At 37.6% G+C, this 21,662-nt stretch overlaps 1 protein-coding gene across 1 annotated transcript in view; it reads left to right on the top strand.

The window, feature by feature from the left end:
• Positions 1-6,735: 6,735 nt before the first annotated feature.
• LOC110046548 (kinesin-like protein KIF21A) overlaps positions 6,736-21,662 on the top strand; it is a 42,149-nt gene continuing 27,222 nt past the window's right edge. The window contains exons 1-8 of the mRNA XM_089278765.1: positions 6,736-7,156; positions 7,309-7,488; positions 7,703-7,745; positions 11,970-12,152; positions 13,592-13,639; positions 15,320-15,412; positions 20,743-20,865; positions 21,119-21,286. Coding sequence (XP_089134891.1) covers positions 7,122-7,156; positions 7,309-7,488; positions 7,703-7,745; positions 11,970-12,152; positions 13,592-13,639; positions 15,320-15,412; positions 20,743-20,865; positions 21,119-21,286 — 873 coding nt within the window. The 5' untranslated portion in view covers positions 6,736-7,121. The remainder of the gene's footprint in view (positions 7,157-7,308; positions 7,489-7,702; positions 7,746-11,969; positions 12,153-13,591; positions 13,640-15,319; positions 15,413-20,742; positions 20,866-21,118; positions 21,287-21,662) is intronic.

Raw genomic sequence — 21,662 nt, 5'->3', positions numbered from 1 at the left:
GTGTCAAACCATTATCTTACAATGTTAGCTCCTGACTACTCCTACTCTATTCAGTTTTAAACGAATTTGTCTTTTGTCGGGGGAATGTTAGGAGTTACAGAAAAGTGAATACATAGTTGAATACATCACCGTAAGACAATGCAATGGAAGATTCCAAGCAGGAAACCTCTATTTTTACCACAATTGCTTCTAATCTCGCAATACGATTGGCTAATTTGCCGTTGTCGATAAGAGTCCAGACAACACTGCTCGCTTTAATGTTTCACGCAATGCCTTTTCCAGCTCGCGCTCTGAAAAAAGCATTTTCTTTGACGTTGATGTTGTGGTAAAAAGCAAATCAAAATGTGGTTTGGCGTGGCCTGTACCGCGTATCGTTGTCGGTAAGAGTACAGACCACGCTAAACCACATTCGGTTTGTTAAATACCGCTATATCACCCTCGCTAGCTAGACAAGAATAACTTTGCCGTTAATCAGGTGTTTATACCCCCTTTAAGACCTACTTAGAAAGATCACTCCACTCTAAAAACACAAGGCACAATGGTTTCTCAGCGAAACTACCTAAAGTTCGCCTAGAATTTGGGAAGAAGAGCTTTCACTTTCATGGAGCGAAGATTTTTAATGCACTACAAACCGAATTTAGATCCATATCTTCAAGACTTCTATTCAACAAATGCTTAATTGAACATTTTTGCTAATTTTGTACGCCTTTTTTCCTTATTTTCATTATAGTTTCTTTTACAGGATCCCATCTATATCTTAAGGATATTACACAGCGGCGTGAAGAAATGAATTTTATTTTCGAGTGGTTAAAACAATATTTACGAACGAACGCAGCGATTTTTTTTTGCTTACACGATTGACAAAATTCCCGCCATTTTTTTCACTTGGAGCCTGGTGCGAAGCCAAAACGCGCGCATGCTTATTGCGTTTACGCCCTGAAACCCCGATTCATTATGGACCGCTCACATTCCCTTGCTAGAAATTCTAGGTTTCCATTCACGGTAAACTAGGTTACGCCGCGTGAACGCAAAACAAAACACAGCACAGAAATAAAAAGACATGGATTCGGATAATGAAAGCTACCAGCGAGCAAAAACCTTTTGTCCCCGCTGTTGGGGACGCCGGCAATTTATCAAGCACTGTAATCAATCAAGCTTACATCTGCCATGCCTCTTCACAGATTGGGATTATTTTAAAGAAAATTTCTATTCTGACATGCGCGGGTGATTCTTGCGAAAAAAAACAAGTTTACATTTACTTTTCCCTTGTAAGAATAAATATCGTTAGCCGTCTCTTATTGTTCGCAGAGTGATAGGGCTTTTCATGAGAGATCTTAGTTTTATCATCGCTTGCTTCGTTTACCATCTTAGCTCGAAATCAAATATGTTTGGCAAAATAAACAATATGCCATGCGCAGCAGCGCTGCCCTTTATGCATGCTGGCGCAGACATCCAGAATCCAGCATCCCTGTATCTCAATGGGCGCGATTAGAGTGGCCTGCCTCGAGCCCAGTCGCCCGCGCGATAGTCAAAAAAATTGGACGATAGAAAATTACTAAAATTTACTGAACGTTTTCCGAGTACTTTCGAAGATCACCCGAATTCTTCCATCAACGAATATCACCCGAACATTTTGGAACACCTGCGGCAATCACCCACCCTATTGCAAGGATTGCCGAAGATTTAGTACGATTGCCGAAAATTGCCGAAGATCTACCACGCTCGCCGAAGACTTTTGAACCGCGTTTTTGGAAGTTTTTTAAATATTTTCAGAAACGTTCGAAGGTATTGGAATACCAAACACACTGCAGTCTACCTAAGGAAACAATGTGTAGACGACCTTAAATAGCATGTTTTCAGTTAGTAGTCATTTGATTATTCTCATGCAATTTGGAATAAACAAGTACTAGCTAGCCTTTGAAAAATTTACTCGTGCTTATTCAGTCCAAATTGCGCTCGAAATCATACGATTACCTACACATACATATTATCAGCACATCCTTTTGATTGCCATAATTAGGCTAATATGACAATGTTGTCAGCCGCCTGCCCGTTGAGCGACCTAATTATAAAAGTTACTTCTTTTCGAATACTGTCTTAGTGCTTTCTGTGCAAGGGAATATGGCTATAGTATTCATAACCCTGGTATGTCCAGTCCTGTTTAATGGCAACCGTGTAAAAAGCTAGGAATCCTAGAGCTCTAATATCTTTTTATTGCCTTTCCATCTCTCTGGCATGAACAGTATTTGTAGTCTTATTTCACTTTTTTACAATTAAATTTACAGCCAGAGATAAAGAAAGTAGTCCTGTTACTATGCTCGACAAGACGAAACTACCCAAGAAGATGAAAGATATCTAAAAAATGTTGGAGAAACTGAAAGTCTCATAAAATCTGATGCCGGGTGAGTTACTAAGAGTGGATTTTGTGCTTAAAGCGATTTTTCTTTGAGTATGGGAAAGTAATTGGTTTTGCACTCACTACGCTTCGCGATTGGTCTAAAAACTCGCGTCAATTTTTCATCCAATCAGCTGAAGTAAAACCAAAACCAATCGTAACTCGCTCGCACACGTTTTCCCGCGCTTCACATCAGCTACATGTAACTACGTATATACATATGTATCGAGTATTGTCTTTGTCCTTTGTGATTGGCTTGAGCGACTCTTTTGGTTTTGTTTCTTTTTTTGACACTCACTTAAAAACTGCTCTTTTGTCGGACACAAACACGAAGAAACATAAAGAGCCCCATCCCATGCTCACGAACGAGAAAAATAAAAAAAGAAGCAAAAAAGCCCAGGCTAAAGAGAGTTAACTCATCGTTTATCGTTAAATGTCTGTTGTCGATAAATAAGAGCGCCCGCCGGTGCGTGTTTTGTACAGTCAGTAAAACATGACAAATCAGACTTCCCCACTTTCATGTGAAAACGTACATCGAACTCATATAATATCTCTAGTTTTCATGATATATTTAAGGTTGATAAATATTTCAGAACATATTAAAAGCTTAGCTGAAAATATGTGAATACAGCAGAAATAATCAGCAAATACGGTGACGCTTTGATGGTTGAGTTGTCAAAACTCCTTTTTTACAATAACTGTCTAATTTCTCGCGCGCTGATTGGCTCATTTTTATCATCAATAAGAGTACAGACGGATAAAATTTTAATTTATGCGAAGCTTTCAAGTTCAACTTTCAGCTGTCAAACTGTCAACTTTTTAACCAATGGGATTTTATGGACTTTTTTAAGTAGACAATAAAAAGGCGAGAAAAGCTATTGACAATGTGCGCGTCATTTTGAATAAAATTCACTTATCTTTGTTCGCGGCAAGTTTACGGCGTCTTTTCCCCTCATTTATTCCCGACATTTGACCATTTTGGGGTCTTGTTATTGTAAAAAGCAAATTGACGTCAGTTTTTTATGCGTCTGTTCTCTTATTGATGATAAATTTCGTCATAACATTGTCAAAGTTTAATGCGGAACCATTCGCCTCCGGCTCGTGGTTTCACAGCCACTTTGACAATGTTATGACGTAATTTATCATCAATAAGAGGACAGACGCATAAAAGACTGACGTCAATTTGTTAAGTCTATTTTATTTTCGCAGTGTAAAATTTCACTGTGTTAGAGAAACACACATGATGTCAGTAGCCTTTTGGCGTTGGTGAAAATTGTTGCAGCATCGCGGCACAAACGACAACGAAAGAAATATTTGTCAAGATTTGTTGACAATTGAAAACACCGACTTGGATTTGAATGTGCACGCGCTGTACTATGCAAATTAGCTACTTGTACGCGTCAGACTTTCCTTTCGAAAACTTTTGCAAACTCGCCAAACAAACAGAAACAATAAGAAACTATCAACAACGCGGTTTGGTTATGATTAAGCATTGTTTGGGAAACTCACAAATTAACTCGATACCAGAGTAAAGAGTTTTCCTACATAACTTTTCTTTACAGAACAAACGCAAAAGCAGTTACGCGTACAACTAGCGCGAGCAGATAATTATTCATTCACGGCGCGAAATTGAAGTCTTGTTTTCGACCCTGAAAAACTCACCTTTTCCATTAGCTCAGAGCATAAAACTTCATGTAAGAGCCCTGGTTCTTATTTCCTGTCATCGCTGTGAAAAATCTGCAAGAGAATCTCGCAACTCTCACCATTTGATCACGCAACGTCAGGTAACGTGACAACATCCACGCGAGAGCCCCAGACATGTGCGTGGATCCGCGCGGATATATGTCGTCATGTTGGCGCAATTTGTCCGTCTTTCGTCCTCCTGCATGTCTTGTTCGCGAAGCCGTTATTTCGCGAAATTTCCTCTTTAATTTCTTTGCTTCCTGTGTTACACTCTTTGGCAAGTCTGCTGAACAGTGGCTGAGGCTTTCGCAGTCGTCTGCGAGGCCAAAGAGGTCGTTGATTTCAGACATAAAAGCAGTACTACCGCGGAAGATCTGAGTACCATTTCTAAAAAATAACCTTGGACACAAGGTCTACATGGGGGATTAACTCTCTCCCCTTGATCATCTGTCGAAGCTCCGGTGAGAATTAACTGCGATGTCAAGAACCAAACTGTCGGAAAATGATTTAACACTAGTTTTCGAAAACAATGTGACGCCAACAAACTTAACGTCGTTTTCTAATCTATTTAGCCAGAACCACTGGCCTTCACACATAAAAACGAGGCTTTGCGTACTGGTTGTGACCTAGTATTCGGGCCACAAACAAACAACTGATGGAGGTAGAAATAACAACATTGCATAATAAGGGGATGCAATGGTGCATTACGGGGTGATGTTAACGTTGACACGGCAGTGGCTCCGCGCAGTACCCCCTGGTAAACTGGCCACCCTGTGGTGCCAGGACCTCGAAGTAGGAACCAAGGACCCCAGAGCTGCGGCGCGTAGGGCTCCCTAAACCTGCAAATGCCCCGGCGCTTAGTACCCTTGCCCCAGTCAAAGGGAAGTCGCCAAGGATTGAACCCTGTGAAAAATCCCCACCAATGGGTCACCTCCCCACCCCAACCCCCAACAGCCGGGAAAACATTCAAATTTATATCTTTTCTTTCCAACTAGCTACCCGGCAGGTAGGTGAAAAGCGCGCTTGTGGACGTACCACCCAACTTTATCTCAAGGCTCTAGCTTTTCCTTCAACTTGTCTATTGCTTAGATGGGTCGGCTCTTGCAATAAATAGACAGTTACAATGCAACTGATAACTTAAAAAAAAAAGATTTTTTTTTATTTTAAGTACTGCTCTGCTCTCGAACTCGATGCCATTGGCGGATAACTTGTATGTAATTATGTTATTTTACACGCAAGTAGTTATCAGTAGTATGGACTGGTTAGGTTTGTATAATTTATCAGTCGGCAAAAGCGATTAGGATATGTAGATGGAATTTTTCGTCACCTTATAAGGCAACTGTTCGTACGATAGGGTCAGATAAAAGTTCGATTGAACTCATGCACGAGAAACTTCTGACGAGGTGAGATCTCTTTAGAATGATAGAGTTTTTAATCTGACGTTATACAAGGAATATAATTAAAGAATTTAATTTCCCTAGGAAGTAGCGTTGAAAAAAGAAAATTAAATTGCCATCTGAGCGAAATCGTGTGCCTCGGCATGTTTAAAGGTAGCAAGCCAAATTATTATTTTAGATACAGCACTTATTGTCTGACCAAACGTATTTAAAATGTTGAGTTAATTATTGCAAACTGAAAGCACATAATATGTATAGGTCATTTTTACGTATATTTTTTAATAAATTGATCCCATTTTAATGATTTCTTGCGAAATTGTGGAGCGAAATGACTCTCTTGAAACGTGCGAACAATTACTGAAGAATCTCCGCCAGTATACAGATGTTCTAAACGAACACGGAGTCAGCGGTTGCCCAGGTTACGAATTGTTTTGAAAATCCAAGAAATATATTTTGACTTTCAAGTAATGGGGAAAATTCCAACCTTTTGTTTTGGTTTCCCATCCGCGTAATTTCCCGGCTGCTCAAGATAAAACGAAATTTTAACATGTTTTTCGGCAATGTTTTCATCGATTTTTGCCCATCTTCCGACCGAGTGCTTCATGGGGGTGAAAAGAAAAGAGGAAAAAATGCGGATAATTTTTTTGCGGTAGTTAAATTATTCTTGAATTATTTATCGGTCACAGCACAATGTTGTCTTGGTACTGCCGGTTATCTGAATAATTTATACTAAAAGCTTTATTCATTAACAATGAGCTTGGCTCTTTAAAACTCTGTTGCATCGGTCTCTAAATTGGTTCATGGACTGCATAGGGTTTTAATAAAATTTCAGCGTCTATATCTCAATGATACAATTTCAAATGCTTTATTTTTGCGTTAAGTGTTTACGAATATGGTAACGTTGTGAAAAATATCTCATTTTTCACTGGTTTTCTACCGAAACGGAGTGAAGTGTGAGATAAATTGAAATCATGAGTATTTTACGTGCTCGTTTCACGTAATTGAGATAACGAAGGCACTTGCTTCAGATTGTTTCCTGTAAATGAACAGGTAAACGTCAATGAAATGTTAAAAGTAATCACATTTTTGTAGCTATATTGTTACGATGTTGCGAAGTTCAGAAGTTTCCGGCAATATCCAGACGTTTTGACGTCATCACAATATTACCCGCCAAAAAGCGTAATTTAAAAGAAGCAATCTGATTGGTCGAAGCGCAACCGAGGAATCCCACAATGCTGCATTCGTAAACGAATCCATTTGGCGGCCATTTTGTATTGGAAAGGCGACTGCAAATATCTAATGAGATTCATATTCGAGTGAAATCGGTCAAGCAGCGAAGCGCATTTACCTGTCCTGTCCATTTCGCTGGTATTGAAAGTCTTCAACAATGGCTTCAACGCACCGAGTTAGCTGATCGATCGGCGGAAATATTAGCATTTTATGGCTTGAAGCTAGAACGACATTTTGACACAAGCGAGTTTTTACGTCCACGCAATTTTCTTAGATACGCGATGACAGTTTTCCTCTAGCTTTCACCGGCGAGAAATCGAATATGAATGAACTAGTCTACCGCTGTCTTGCATGGTTATGTAGCAGATCGGCCTTCGTTCTTGGAAAATTGTATTTATAGCCAACTATTCAAGAAGATGGAGGACGAAACGTCGGTTCGCGTGGCTTTAAGGTGAGAATTTTACATTGAAAAAATGGTTGAAGAAAATTTCTCGAAATGCATCAACAGTTTACTACTAGATCAAATGATGTGGACACCCTGCCAAGCGTTCTGTAGCGTGGTTGTTTATTCATTCGTGCCTTTTTATGTGTTCTTGTTGGCAGGATTCGTCCTCAAAGCGCTGCCGAGCGAATTGATATGTGTCGAGTTTGCACTTGTGTTACCCCTGGACATCCTCAAGTCGTACTTGGAAAAGACAAAGCCTTCACGTTCGATCATGTGTTTGATATGGAAAGCAAACAGTTTGTGATCTATGAGCAGTGTCTCAGAGGACTCGTTGAAGGGTGAGTTAACTAAAACTTCGTTTTAAGAATTTTTGTTTATTTCGTCGCCTTCAGTAATGTCTGCCATCTGCGGTTGTTATTGTACATTCAAACCCCGGCCGATATGACATCTATGAGTGCCAAAATCTGTAGTCATCGCGTATAAAAACAGCCTAAATATGTTTTCGTGATTGCTGAAGTGAGTTAAGCCAAGCATTGTTTTTGTTCATTGCAGATGTCTAGATGGCTACAATGCGACAGTTCTGGCTTATGGTCAGGTAAAATTAATGGCTTGCACTTTAGTTCGGCGAAATAGAAATTTGCATGTGCTTTAATGAACATACAAACCCTTGTTCCATACTGTTGCCCTGGCATTTGAACACAAAGTGGTTTAAAATGAAAATGGTTTCCGGTGGTAACTTTTTTTTTAAATCCAAGCCTTTAAATGTGTTTACTTACCACGGTACTTTTGTTTTTTCATTTTCCATGGAAAACCGATATCTCGATAGCTTCTGTTGTGTACTCAAAACAGTGTTGCTGGAATAATATCAAGAGACAGATTTATAGCTATGCTTTTATGCGCCGATCGTAAAATTGTGTTTTGTACGAGAAATTTCCATGCAATCTGCCTGTATTTATTGTGATTATTGTACATTCTGTGCGTCTGAGCTTTTAATCAACCACCTATCTCTAAGCTTGCCTATTTTTCTCTCTCTGTAATCGAAGAATAATATTGATCGTATTAGGTTTTGACGAGTCGACATCAACACGAAACTTCACAAGTAACGATTATCCGCTACTTGCCCTGCCGAGAAAAATCAATTTTCGTTCGGTTTATTTTTTCCGTGAATTAGAAATTAAATATAATTACAAAAGCGAGGTATCTTAATATGCTTACCACAAGATTTCTACATCAAGATGAACGATCTTAAAATTATTATTGGATACATTTGTTGAGCTGTGTTTTATATTAGACATTGATATTTCGATTGACAATTCGTTCAAGGAATTACTTTTTAGAACAGCCGAGCATGTGTGAAATCTTATGGAAATTTTTGTTCCAGTTTGGCTGGTAATTTTTTTTTGCCATAATTTCTGTTTTGTTATATTTGCAATGTTAATTTATTGCAACTACCCTAATTAATCTGTTACTGTTCTCGGAATCACACACTTCATGGTGAAATTTCTCCTAATACTAGCCGCAGCATATCACACTTGGCGTAATATCAGTGAGAGTGTATTTTTGGTTGAAAATTGATACTAGAACATGTCAAGAGAGTCTTTAAAATAGCTATTTACATGTTATTAAACCAGTGCTAAAACACGTTTCTTTCTGCCATCACGCAATGAACAGAGATCATGAAACAACAGAGCAGTAATATTGTGTTCCCTTCTCAGTTACAGTCCATCTATGTTTCCTGGGCCCTCGTCTACAGGAAATCCTTTTGTAGTTATAAATTTCTCATGTAATTGTTTATGTAGCTATTTTTAGGTCAAATACTGAATGAAAAATGCATAATATTGATCATTTTCCCTGTCATGTTTTTCTAGAGTTTTTTTGAAAGGAATTTGAAAATTACATGCAACTTGGAAACCCACATACTTTTAAATGTGTATTTTTAAATTAAATCACCTTTAAAGTGGTTTTTGCTTGGTTTCACTTGTGTTACACAAAAATTGCTAATTTGCATAACAAATTAACAGGCTGCAAGAAAAAACAATTTAAATTGGAAACCACTTTTTGTGAAATGCATTTAGTAAGTTAAAATTGCCTTACAATGATTTTAAATTTTCGTTATGGTTTAGAAACAAAATTTGGCATTGTCAAATGTCCATGCAAGTTAAGAATTACATGTGATTTGTACCATAACCTCTAATTTTGTGGAATTTTATGGAAATTTGTTTCTTTGGGCTGTGTTGACTCAAGTTAATTGTGCAGAAAATTAGTCATGACTTACTCATGCCTGTTCTGCCAAGTCAAAGACATAAAGCTTGTAAATATCTTTATAGTTAGGACATGTCTAATTGTTGTGCTCACACATCTATTGGCTCAGTGTCATGAATTTCTGGTGTAAAATGTAACATTTTATAGCATTTCCACGTGAACATTTATTTGTATTGTAATAGATGAATGGCTCTTAAGACTTACATGCGTGTCTTACAAATTTAATGAGGTAACACTCATGGCCAGTAATGTTGTTATTGGGCAACCCTCCAAGTTGCGACCATTTTAGTCGCCATGGTGACTAGAATTTTGGAGCTGGCGACTAAATTAGAACGCAAATCGCCAACTCGGCGACTAAAATTAACGTGACCTATGTGTCAGGAGCTTGAGCGGACTATCATCCGGAGCGAAAAGAAAAACGTTCTGTGCATTAAGAATTCGCTTTGCAAAGCTAGTTGTTGTGGGATTTTAACCAACAGAAATGGAGACTGAATAAAATGAAATGTTACACGGTAAACAAAGATCGAGGAATTGCATTCAGTTGAGCTTGGGACGCGACGAAATTCGTTCTACTCGACTGACAATTTTACCTGGAAGTGTGAGACAACGCATGCAATCGGTCATTTGCCATCGAAAAGAAGAGGAATTGCAAAAGCTTGGAAAGCTCGACGGTGACAGGATCCACGATATATTTGAGGAACATCCAGATGTATTTGAGAAACGTATTTTGTTTCAGCGGACACAAAAATACTTGACTTTACAGCAAACTTGATAACACAAGCACGGGGGATTCTATAAATAAAAATAACTATGATGAAAAGTGGCTCGCAGTTGTAAATAAATTTCACTTGTGTGAACGAACCTGGGTTTATTTTTAAATTGTCAAAGATTTCATCGATAAAAAATATCCATCTTAGTGATTGCCCTAAAACTTGTGAAAGTATTTTCGCGTTGAGTAGTCGCATTCCACGGTTCGCACATTAAATTCAAAACGACAAACAATTTGAGCGTGAACTTTTGTCCATTTCAATACAGTCTTTAATTTTCAGATGAAGTTTTATATCATTTGCTTATTCAAGCAGAAAATGAGGTTGAACATTTAAAAAAGATCATAAGCGATAAGGTAAAAATAGTGTTCACTTTATGGTCTCAGCAAGAATTTGATGCTGCCTTGATAAACATTGGAAAACTTTCCACCATTCAGCTGCAAATGAGGCTACCTTATTTTAACTTGGTATAATCTGTGTCGTTTGCACTGCTCCTGTTGTATGAATTATAATTGATATACACAAATATTTCTGTGTTTTGTGAAGCGACTTTTTTTCTTAATTTTCATTTTCATTTGATCATCAATCATTCTAATAAAAGCATATTTGAGTCAACGTTAGGTAGTTCTTTGACTGAATGGGACTTCAATTTACTTGGTGGTTCAAGGAAAATGTTATTAATAATACAGTTAGATAATAATAAGATTATTATTCATTATTAATTAATTATTAATTTATGCAGATATTTTGGCGACTAAAATTTTTCACTGGCGACCATACCCGAACAGTCAGTGGCCAAATGGCCACTAAGGAAAAAAGTTAACTTGGAGGGTTGTTGGGTCGTTAAAAATAGCTATTTCACCAATTTTCATTCTTAATTTTTGTATATTATGTGGGGAAAATTGAGACACAGATATGATAATAACCACTTACTAGTTGAGCGCAAGGAGTATACTGGGGAATACTGGCCCGAGGTTGTGGCAGTATGGACTGAGCTCAACAAGGTCAATACTGTACCTTTCATTTGAATGGTAAGCCTTTTTATTATATGGCTTGCTCTGTGAGCGGGCAATATGAATCAAATCCTGCGCTGTGATTGGCTACCCGAGTGGGCAAGATGGAGCTATCTTGTCTGCTCGGGAGTACCCGCTGTGTCTCGCAAGAAAAATTTCTCCGAAAGCCATAGAATAAATCCTTTATTGGCCAAGCTTGTTTGGTCAAGATGGCTGGATATTGGCCTCGTTCTTTTTTTGTGAGTTTATGGACCGAGATGGAGTCGAGGTCCATAAACACACAAAGAAAGAACTTGGCCAGTATCCAGCCATCTTGACCTCGCACTTGGTCAATAACCCATACAGGATTCACCCAAGTTAGGACTCAGACATTTTCAAACAAAAAAATAAAATAGAAAGAGAAATCACTCTTCTGTAGCCATCTGTGAAGTTATACATGCAAGTGTAGTTGCATGGATGGGAAGCAGAAAAAAATGGCTGCCTGAGAACTAGACTTTGTTTGATTTTTCCAGCTTAAAATCCATGTCTGGTGAGCTCTTTCTCTTTCATACAACCCCAATTTTTTGCCTGCCTTCAAACTGCTCTTTGTACACTGGAAATCTCAGCTACAATGACCATCCTTGTATAATACAGAATGTATTATATACCTCTGAGATTTAACAATGTTAATCTTGTAGACCACAATCTGATACAGACAATAGAGCTTCAGTATTTTTGTATTTTACCGCAATGAACGACAATAACCTTATTCACAGCAATGTTAATCTTGACTTGCAGACGGGATCAGGCAAGACTTACACAATGGGCACTGGCTTTGACATTGCTACATCACCAGAAGAGGAGGGTATCATTCCAAGAGCAGTAGCACATTTATTTGAGGGAATAGACCGAAGGAAACATGACGCCAAAGAGAGAAATGAGCCACAGCCTGATTTTAAAATCACAGTGCAGTTCATGGAGGTACAGTACATGCTAAAAAAATCACAAATATTTCATTGGGGTTGAACTGCTCTTGAGTAAGAAGAAAAATCAATTTGGTGATAATTCTATTTTACCAATTTAGTCCTAATTTTGATTAGTAATTAGTAACTGGACCTCTTGTCATACAATTCAAGGAGTAATTACAGGGCTCGAAATTGCGACTCACTGGTCGCCAATGCGACCAAAAGTTGAGCACTGGTGACTAAATTTTCAGAACTGGTCGCCAGCTGGCGACTCGTGTTTTGTCCGATAACTAAAGAAAACCATGACACAACTTTTGTTTTTAAATCTTTATATGAGGAAATCAATCGGATATGGTAGCTAGTATACAACTCGCCTTTCCGTCCCCAGTTAAATAATGTCTGAATATTACATGATAATTGAAAAAATTGAATGTATTTCGACACGTCGATACTGCGTTCACGTCGTGCCATATTGTTTCAGTTGCTTCTTCCGAAACAGGGATGGCAGGCGCACTTCAATGCCATGTGCTTTTCATTTGCCGTGAAAATGGCGGCAGATACCAATCAGTTGAAGAATTGCGTGAGCAAAAGGCGTTGAGAAAAGCAAGTACAAAATAAAGAACGGCATTTCGAAGAAGTAGCAAAGGGAAAATACGCAAGGGCCCGTGTTTGTCTCACAATGAGAGCCACGCACTTAAAACGTTTTATGCTTCGCTTCATTTAAAATGACTATGGAGACAACCATTACCTTCGGACCAGAGACATATCATCTGAGAACAACGGTAGCTTTATAACTAAGTGTTACTCGTGTTGTTTCTAATTGTTTTCGCTCTTCAATTGTGACTTTTCTTACATGCAAAGTAACGTATAAAATTGAGTTCTTGTGTAAGTTATATATAAAATAAGTTGGCGACCAAAATTTACGATCTGGCGACCAAAAATTTTTCCGTTAGTCGCCAGCTGGCTCCCAAACGAAAAAGTTAATTTCGAGCCCTGAATTAGGTAAGTAATTTCAAAATTGGTTGAGTGCATAGCACGAGGCCGATTTGAAATTACGAGCATATTTACTCCCTGAATTTTACGAATAATAATTTGTATCAATAACAAAATTTCGAATTTTTTCAGTCTTTTGAGAACCTCTTTTGAGTGAAAAAGTGAGTAGTGCCTCCCATAACTGTAGGAAATACATGTATGATGAAAAAAGCCATTGAAGAGCAAGTAATTGACATACAAATGGCAAAATTATCCAGGTACAGGTATTCAATTACAACTTGACACCCACATAATATTATTGTGTGTTGATTATATGACAAATAGCCGTGCAGAGAACTAGTCATGATCAAGAATTTTGTCATGCAGCTGTAGATACGATTAGTAATGGTATACGCTGTAGATATATTCAGAGCAATTTCTATTGAACTGAGTTAATTTACCTGTGTGGCTACTATTTTTCAGCTTTATAATGAAGAACTTATGGATCTGTTTGATTTGGACAATAATAGGGTAAGATATATTGGATGTGAAGGTTATTTTTAATACAGTCAAACCTCCCATATGCGACCACCCAAAATGTCAAGCCTAGGTGGTCGCTTATGGGAGGCGGTTACTTACATTATTCAAGAGCGTAGCCCATATTGGGCCAAAATTTTTCCTCATTAGCATATTGTAACCGCAGAGACTTACACTAGGTTTTAAATATATTATTCATGTGAAAAGCTAATTTCAAGGTTCCAAATATAGTGATTTGTAATATTAGTAATTGGACTGTGTGGAGTACAATTCAGGGAGTAATCGTGCGAGTAATTTCAAAATTGGACAAGCACGATTACACGCACAATTATTACAAGCACAATTACTATCTGAATTGTATGACACGAGGTTCAATTACTAGTTAATCGTATCTGTAACAAATTTTGGAATTAAAAAGGTCTTTTGAGAACTCCTTTTGAGCAAAAACAGATGTAATGTGTTTCAGAAGTTTTGAAAACTGTAGGAGACATTGAAAAGAGAGCCATTAAAGCGCACGCAATTGACGTGCAAATCACGTGGGTATCCAATCACAGGACGTGTCCAATATTATTTAAAAAGTTCAAATTGGATACCTTTAATAGGACACCCACATGATTGCTCGCCGATTACGTGGCAAATAGGCACATAGAGAACCAATCACGATCAAGAATTTTGTTATAGATACGATTAGACTTTGGTACATGTACATGTATTTGGGAAAACTGGTCGCTGAGGAGAGGTGGTCACTTACAAAAGCTGTTTGCAACCAGAGGTTTGACTGGAACTGCTTTGTTGTACATGTATAATCAAACCTTACAGTTGCTAAGTGAACTTTACTTGTTCCATACTAATAAGATTATATTAATTTTATTTAATTATCTTTCTATTGTGCATGTGTAAGTGTTGTTACCCTGCTGACTTAAAATGCATCAATTACAATAATTATTATTTTAAAATGATGATGAAAACTGAGGTGTGTGAACCTGGCAGTGGATGATGTGAGCAAGGCCAGACGAAGCCATGTGACCTTACACACTTCAGCCACTCAATTAAAAAATCGTTTGCCCAATAAAGGTGGTGTGATTAATAACTAACTTATTATATTTAATAATACAATATTATTGACTGATCATGAGGTACATGTAGGGCAACATGAAACTATATGACTATCAGCCATAGTATAGTATGTCATGGACTTTCGTGTACCTGTATCAGTACATACAGTACAGCAGTACAGTGCTTATGTCAAAACTGTGAGCTGAATAGTGACTCGTCTGGGCCCAGTTGTTCAAGGGTGGATAACACTATCCACTGGACAAATCACTATCTGTGGATCGTATGTGTTGACAAAACAAACTATGCTATCCACTGGATAATGATTTTATCAGTGGATAGCATTATTACACCCTTTGAACAACTGGAGCCTGACTTTTTAACTTGCAATCCATCAAATAAACTTGCATTGTATGTAGACAGTTGGGTTGTAACATTAGTAATTGTTACAAATGTACAATTATGTTGGCCAGGGTATCTTGACAAGATTTATCTTTAATAAGTATCTACATCCTAATTATTGATTATTGATTGACTGCCATGTAATACTGCAACCACTTTCCAGCTCTCATGTGTCTGCTGTGGTTGTTTTAAGTTGTGTTATATTTGTTTGTGTTGTAGGGTCGTAAGAGCAATGTCAAAATTCACGAAGATGCAAATGGCATTATCTATACCATGGGTGTGACAATGAAGCCAGTGAACTCAGCACAAGATGTAAGAAATAGCCGTATTTTTGTATTCTTTTATTCTTAATTTTAATGCCCAGTTCTTTAGACTATGTTGGAGTACATGTGATTGGTAAAGGAACATTCTCTAGTGACTGTATGGTGCTGTTGTGTATTTTTTGTTGTCATGAACTAATAATATAATTGAAGGGGTGAGTGCAAAACCATGCTAAGTGACGATTTGGGTGAAAAAAAAAATTTTCGCGAAAGGGCTTGAATTTTTACATGTGGTCTTCAATGTAATAGAAAAACGTGGTCCTGTATTTTTGTCGCTGGTTTTTGCTTCGTTTATAAAGACGCCGCTAGGAAAACCGAGTGGTTTTTCTGCATACGCAATATCTCGAAAACGAAGCGAAGCTATGCGGAAAAACTACGGGACATTGTTAAACATACCTAAACAAAACTGTATGGGAAATTTGGAGCGTTTTCGACAAAGTTCACTTTTGATTAAAATACCTAGCGCCCTTTTCCCGCCGAGGTCTTCAAATAAACGAAGCCGGGCCTTTGTTATGATAAACAGAGCCGACCCTTTGTTATAATAGCCAAGCCAAGCCTTTGTTATAAGTCGAAGTCTCGCCTCGGTTTATTATAACAAAGGATCGGCCCGCCGCGACCGCAAGGACTTTGATTTTACTTAGAAACCAGCAAAATGTCAATTTCACGCAACTTATATAAGCTCAAATTTATTGATTTCAGGTCAAAAGTGGTTAAAACGTTGACTCATGTTAACGCGCGACGGCAAGGATGTTGATTTCTCTTAGAGAGCAGCAAAATGTCAATTTCACGCAACGTAAAAGCTCAAAAATGTCGATTTCAGGTCAAAAAAGGTTTAAATGTTGATTTCATGTTAACCCGTGACGGGAAGGTTGTTCATTTCACTTAGAAAACAGCAAAATGTTGATTTCACGCAACGTATAAGCTCAAAAATGTTGATTTCAGGTCTAAATAGGTCAAAATGTTGATTTCACTTAGAAAACAGAAAAATGTTAATTTCATGCAGCGTATAAGCTCAAAAATGTTGATTTCAGGACTAAATAGGTCAAAATGCTGATTTCACGTTAGCGCTTGACGGCAAGGATGTTGATTTCACTTAGAAAACAGCAAAATGTTGATTTAACGCAACGTATAAGCTCAAAAATGTCGATTTCAGGTCTAAATAGGTCAAAATGCTGATTTCACGTTAACGCGTGACGGCAAGGATGTTGATTTCACTTAGAAAACAGCAAAATGTTAATTTCACGCAGCGTATAAGCTCAAAAATGTTGATTTCAGGTCTAAATAGGTCAAAATGCTGATTTCACGTTAGCGCTTGACGGCAAGGATGTTGATTTCACTTAGAAAACAGAAAAATGTTGATTTAACGCAGCGTATAAGCTCAAAAATGTCGATTTCAGGTCTAAATAGGTAAAAATGTTGATTTCACGTAACGCGTGACGGCAAGGATGTTGATTTCACTTAGAAAACAGCAAAATGTTAATTTCACGCAACGTATAAGCTCAAAAATGTTGATTTCAGGTTTAAATAGGTAAAATATGGCGGCCGGAAAATAGTGTTAACATCTGGAACTTACTTTGGTTATCTGGGACAATGACTATCTGCACTGAACAAATAAACATCAAATAAGCACTTTTCCAAATACACCTCGTGCGCGGGAAAACATGGCGGTCGATACAAGACAAATTTTATCACTCAAAAACCAGTTCTCGCTTTCCAAACTTTGACACTAGCAACGCTTGGCAAATGGGCCACAACTCACGAGAGGGTATTTTTCTTGGGCAAGAACTGCTCTTGGACTTTGCTGCCTGGCTCGATCTGACTTCGAACGCCGATAACACGATTACGGTATATCAGCTACCTTCGAAGTTTCAGAACACATTTTGATTCTTTAAAACGTGCTGATGACTTACGGGTTTATTGAGGCTTTATGATGCCTCTCAACCACCAGGCAGGCACACAAGGTACTTTAACACAATGCTTAAGATATTAGTTGACAGAGCTCTAATGCGGCACATCTCTTTTTAGTTCGATGGTATTTCGTTTGCCGCTCGATCGATTCACGTGTTGTGCTAACGTCACAATAGCCGATGTAAACAATTTGTTCCCAGATTTCCGCTCTATATATGCTGTGAGATTTGATTTTGACTTCATACACTATAAACAGTCTGCCTGTTTGCTGTTCAACAAATAAACTCCTAAAGACATGGCTAGGAAAAGCCAAGTATTTTTGCATACGTTATAACTCGAAAACGAAGCAAAAACCAGTGACAAAAATACAGGGCCGCGTTTTTCTATTACATTGAAGACCACGTGCAAAAATTCAAGCCCTTTCGCGAAAATTTTTTTTTTCACCCAAATCGTCACTTAGCATGGTTTTGCACTCACCCCTTCAATTATAATTATTATTTTGTGAAATTGTTTTTTTTTTTGACAAAGGGGTTAACTTTCTGCACACTGTCTCAGAGTGTATAATACTTTACTTGTACAAGCATCTGTCATGGAAAATTACAGAGGTTTTCTTAAAAAGCGTATTAAGCAAGTAAACTAATGAATGGGAATTTCCAGCATTTTTGTTCTGACATGAAAACATGAGTACCTTTAGAGGTATTTCAGAATTCCCAATGCAAAAGGAAACACTGAGCACCTGAAAACACGAGCACCTTTAGAGGTATTCCAGAATTCCCAATGCAAAAGGAAACACTTATTATAAGAATTTTGGAGCTTTTTGAAGTACCTTCAGGATTGTACCCATACATGTGCAATAAGTCAAGTGCTCTCTTTTTTGTTAATAAATTTATTCTGATATAGTGAATTATCAATATTGCCTTTAAAATGTACACAGTAAAAGTTTTTGTTCTGGAGATGATTTTTCTGTCAGTGACCCGGGCATACTCAGAAAGCAAGGAAATTCTGAGTTTTCCAGATATGAGTCGAACCTTAAACCTCCTGGAGACAAGTTGAGATAAAGATGCTTTGTCACTTAGCTACAGGAGACTCCACCATGAACAATAATTCTACTTTTTGACTAGCCATGTATGAGTGTCCATAATTATTAATAGCAGTGTTTAGTGTTGTTCATATATGCCCTATTAGCATTACACAGTAAATTGGTATATGTGTGTCAATATGATTTGATTAATTGTCGTTATATCGATTTTTTTGTTTTAAAGTCATTCAGAATGGGTGGCAAATCTTAGCTTGATAGATTTAAACTCGTCTGTAAATTTTTATTTTGTTGACCAGTGCAAATGTATACTATGTCTTACTAGAAAATGCCCTCTGGGCATGTGAATATTAATTTAATAACACCCTGCAGTTTGTGTTTATAATTTGCTCCTACCTCTAGTGGGAACCTGTGATTATTTTTATTCCCATGAACCACCTGTCTGCCAGATAAGTGATTATGTGATAAGTTTTGATATGTATATGCAGATTGATCAGTAGAGACTATTGGTTGAATTTGTTATACATGGTGATGTATGTGACTGCAAGTCGTAAGAATGCCGCTGTTTTCTGCTTTCAATCATGGAAAATTAATTAATGGCTTTTGGTGTTTATGCTATTTTATTAGTGTACTTTTTGGCTGTGTTTTGTTTCAAGAAACACTTCATTTAAAGTCTCGTCCATGTCATTCTTGCACACATTGTGGGTGAATATAAGAATTAAAATATCATCATAAAATGTATAATATATACACATAATGTATACTTAATTTAAGATAAGTATTTGAAATTAGGGCAGTATAATCTCTTGCTCTGACTTGTGTTTTAATTGTTTTTTTTTTTTTTGGTTTGTTTGTTTGTTTGTTTTTTTTCAAAAACCATGATTCAATTTATTTCTTATTTTAATTACCAATGTTGTGACTGTGGAGTGATGCATGTAAAATATTGCCATGCAGTTGGCATAGTTTTAAAAACCTTGTAAGCCTTTTTGATGACATTGGTCACCAAAACTTATAGTACCAATACATGTTGGTGACATTTAGATCACAACCTTTAGAGATAGAAACCTTAAGTGAACAACAGTGAATAAAAACATACACTTACTGCCTGCAGGCACTGACAATTGGACAGCTGAAAACCTTAAAATAGAACTTAGACAACAGATGAAAACTTGTGATTGATTACATATATCACATGTCTTATATATGTGTTCGGTATGTGTTGTTACACAAGTCATGTACATTTAGAACAGGTTCTTTCACTACTCCAATACAGATTTTCTGGAACACAATGGAAGATAATACAACAGCAGCTATAATTATAACCAGCTGTACATGTTTTGATTTAAAAATATAGTGTAAGCCAGTAAGATACTGCAAACTGCACCTTATAAGCCCTCCCACTTATAAGCCCCCCACGCTATAGCCCAATCTATCTGTAAACAAAATATTACTTCCGGCTATAAGCCACCACCACCCCCCCCCCCCCCCCCCCAAATATAAGCCCTCCTCTGGTTTAAAATGAAATGAAATTGATTTATTATGATGGTTTTAAAGCTAAATGAAAAACCAGAGTATATGAAAAAATGTACTGCAATTGAGACTGCTGTACCCCCCCTCCCCCCCTTCTCACCTCCATAGAATATAAGCACCCATCCAAAACCCCTCACAAAGTTGCAGAAGCCCAGGGCTTAAAAGCAGCAGTTTACCATATGTCACTCGGCATCAGGCCAAGTGGTCCATACAGATGGAACTTATCCAACTGGGTGGAGAGAGGCACTGTGAGAGTAAAATGTCTTGCCCAAGAACACAACACAATTCATATGACCCCGGCCAGGGTTTGAATCTAGGTCACTTGATCCAGAGTACAGACTGTATACCTTGGACGGAAATGTCAAAAATGACTGCATATTATGTACACGTTGGTGCTTCTGAGATTTACATGGCTTGAGTTTTCAATGAACACCAATTGAAGTGAATTTTTTTTTCTGATACTTGTAACTCGATGTACCTGTAATTCATACTACTGTGAAACTCCAGAAAGCGTGAACACTTTGATTTGATTCTGACAAGTCAATTGTGTACCAACTAATACCAAAGTCCAGGACAGGCGAGCAAACCTCAAAACCACAAACCAATTGGCCTTGCTGTTTGTGGTTTAGTTTTCTCACCCCTAATTGGCTTCTTTCTTGCTACACAATAACATTCTATACATATTTCTGATGTTGACAGTTACGGGTATCTAAGTTTCACAGTAATTACAAATGAAAATTCGAATTAATGGAAATAGTGATAATTTAATAATAAGTAAGCTGTGAGGTACAGACTGAATCTTCTAAAAATCAGCAGTAGACATTTAATACTGTATTTCTCTTTTCCAGACCTTGAACTGTTTGCAACAAGGAGCTCTCTCCCGAACCACTGCCAGCACGAATATGAATGCACAATCATCAAGATCTCACGCTATATTTACTATTCATGTCAAGCAACAACGAGTCGTTAAGGTAAACTTAAAAGAAAAACCAACAAAGTACTATTTTTCCAGGGTTCTTTGGCTTTGGAGATTATTTATACATGTGGGTCAGCTTACGATAATGGTGATTTCTATCTACAGCTGTAGTTTTTCTGTTGATCTGCATGTTGTCTTTGAACTTACATGTAGCAAAAAACCCCTTCATCTGTCATTAATTTCACAAATATCGAGATTGTATAATACATGTACATTGTTAACAATATTATTGTCATTTAACATTACAGCTTACTGATGACGATGACAAACGATCCTCGGATGACATCAACAGCTATGAATATGAGATGCTTACAGCCAAATTCAACTTTGTGGATCTGGCTGGGTCTGAGAGACTTAAAAGGACTGGTGCTACAGGTGACCGAGCCAAAGAGGGCATTTCTATCAACTGTGGTTTGGTGAGTAGTAGTAGTAAGGATTTCTCTTCTTATTTCTTTTCTTCATTTTTTTAGAACATTTACAAGACCCATTCAGTGATGATAACTTGAAGTGTTTTACATTAAGTTAGACTGGGGTGGATTTTAGAAAGTGGTGGGGGGCAGGGGGGGGGGGGGGGAATTGAGTTGCTAGCCACCCCCCTCTTTTGGAGAGGTACCTCATTGTAATTACAAGTAATTTTTCCCTAGATCAAATAGTTGTGGTATCGCTAGTATTTCTGGTGTAACAGTTTTCAATTAGGTTGCTATTCTCAAATTACGACTGTCACATTTTGGGAGTGTGCCTCATTGATTCTGCAGCCTCAAGGTACCAGCAACTCCCTCTTGAAAAATCCTG

The sequence above is a fragment of the Orbicella faveolata genome, unplaced genomic scaffold (assembly GCF_042242905.1).
Source record: "Orbicella faveolata isolate gen_17 unplaced genomic scaffold, um_ofav_v1 contig_46, whole genome shotgun sequence".
Lineage (NCBI taxonomy): Eukaryota > Metazoa > Cnidaria > Anthozoa > Scleractinia > Merulinidae > Orbicella > Orbicella faveolata.
The sequence above is the reverse complement of the archived record's forward strand: the minus strand, read 5'-3'. Positions and strand labels throughout refer to the sequence as shown.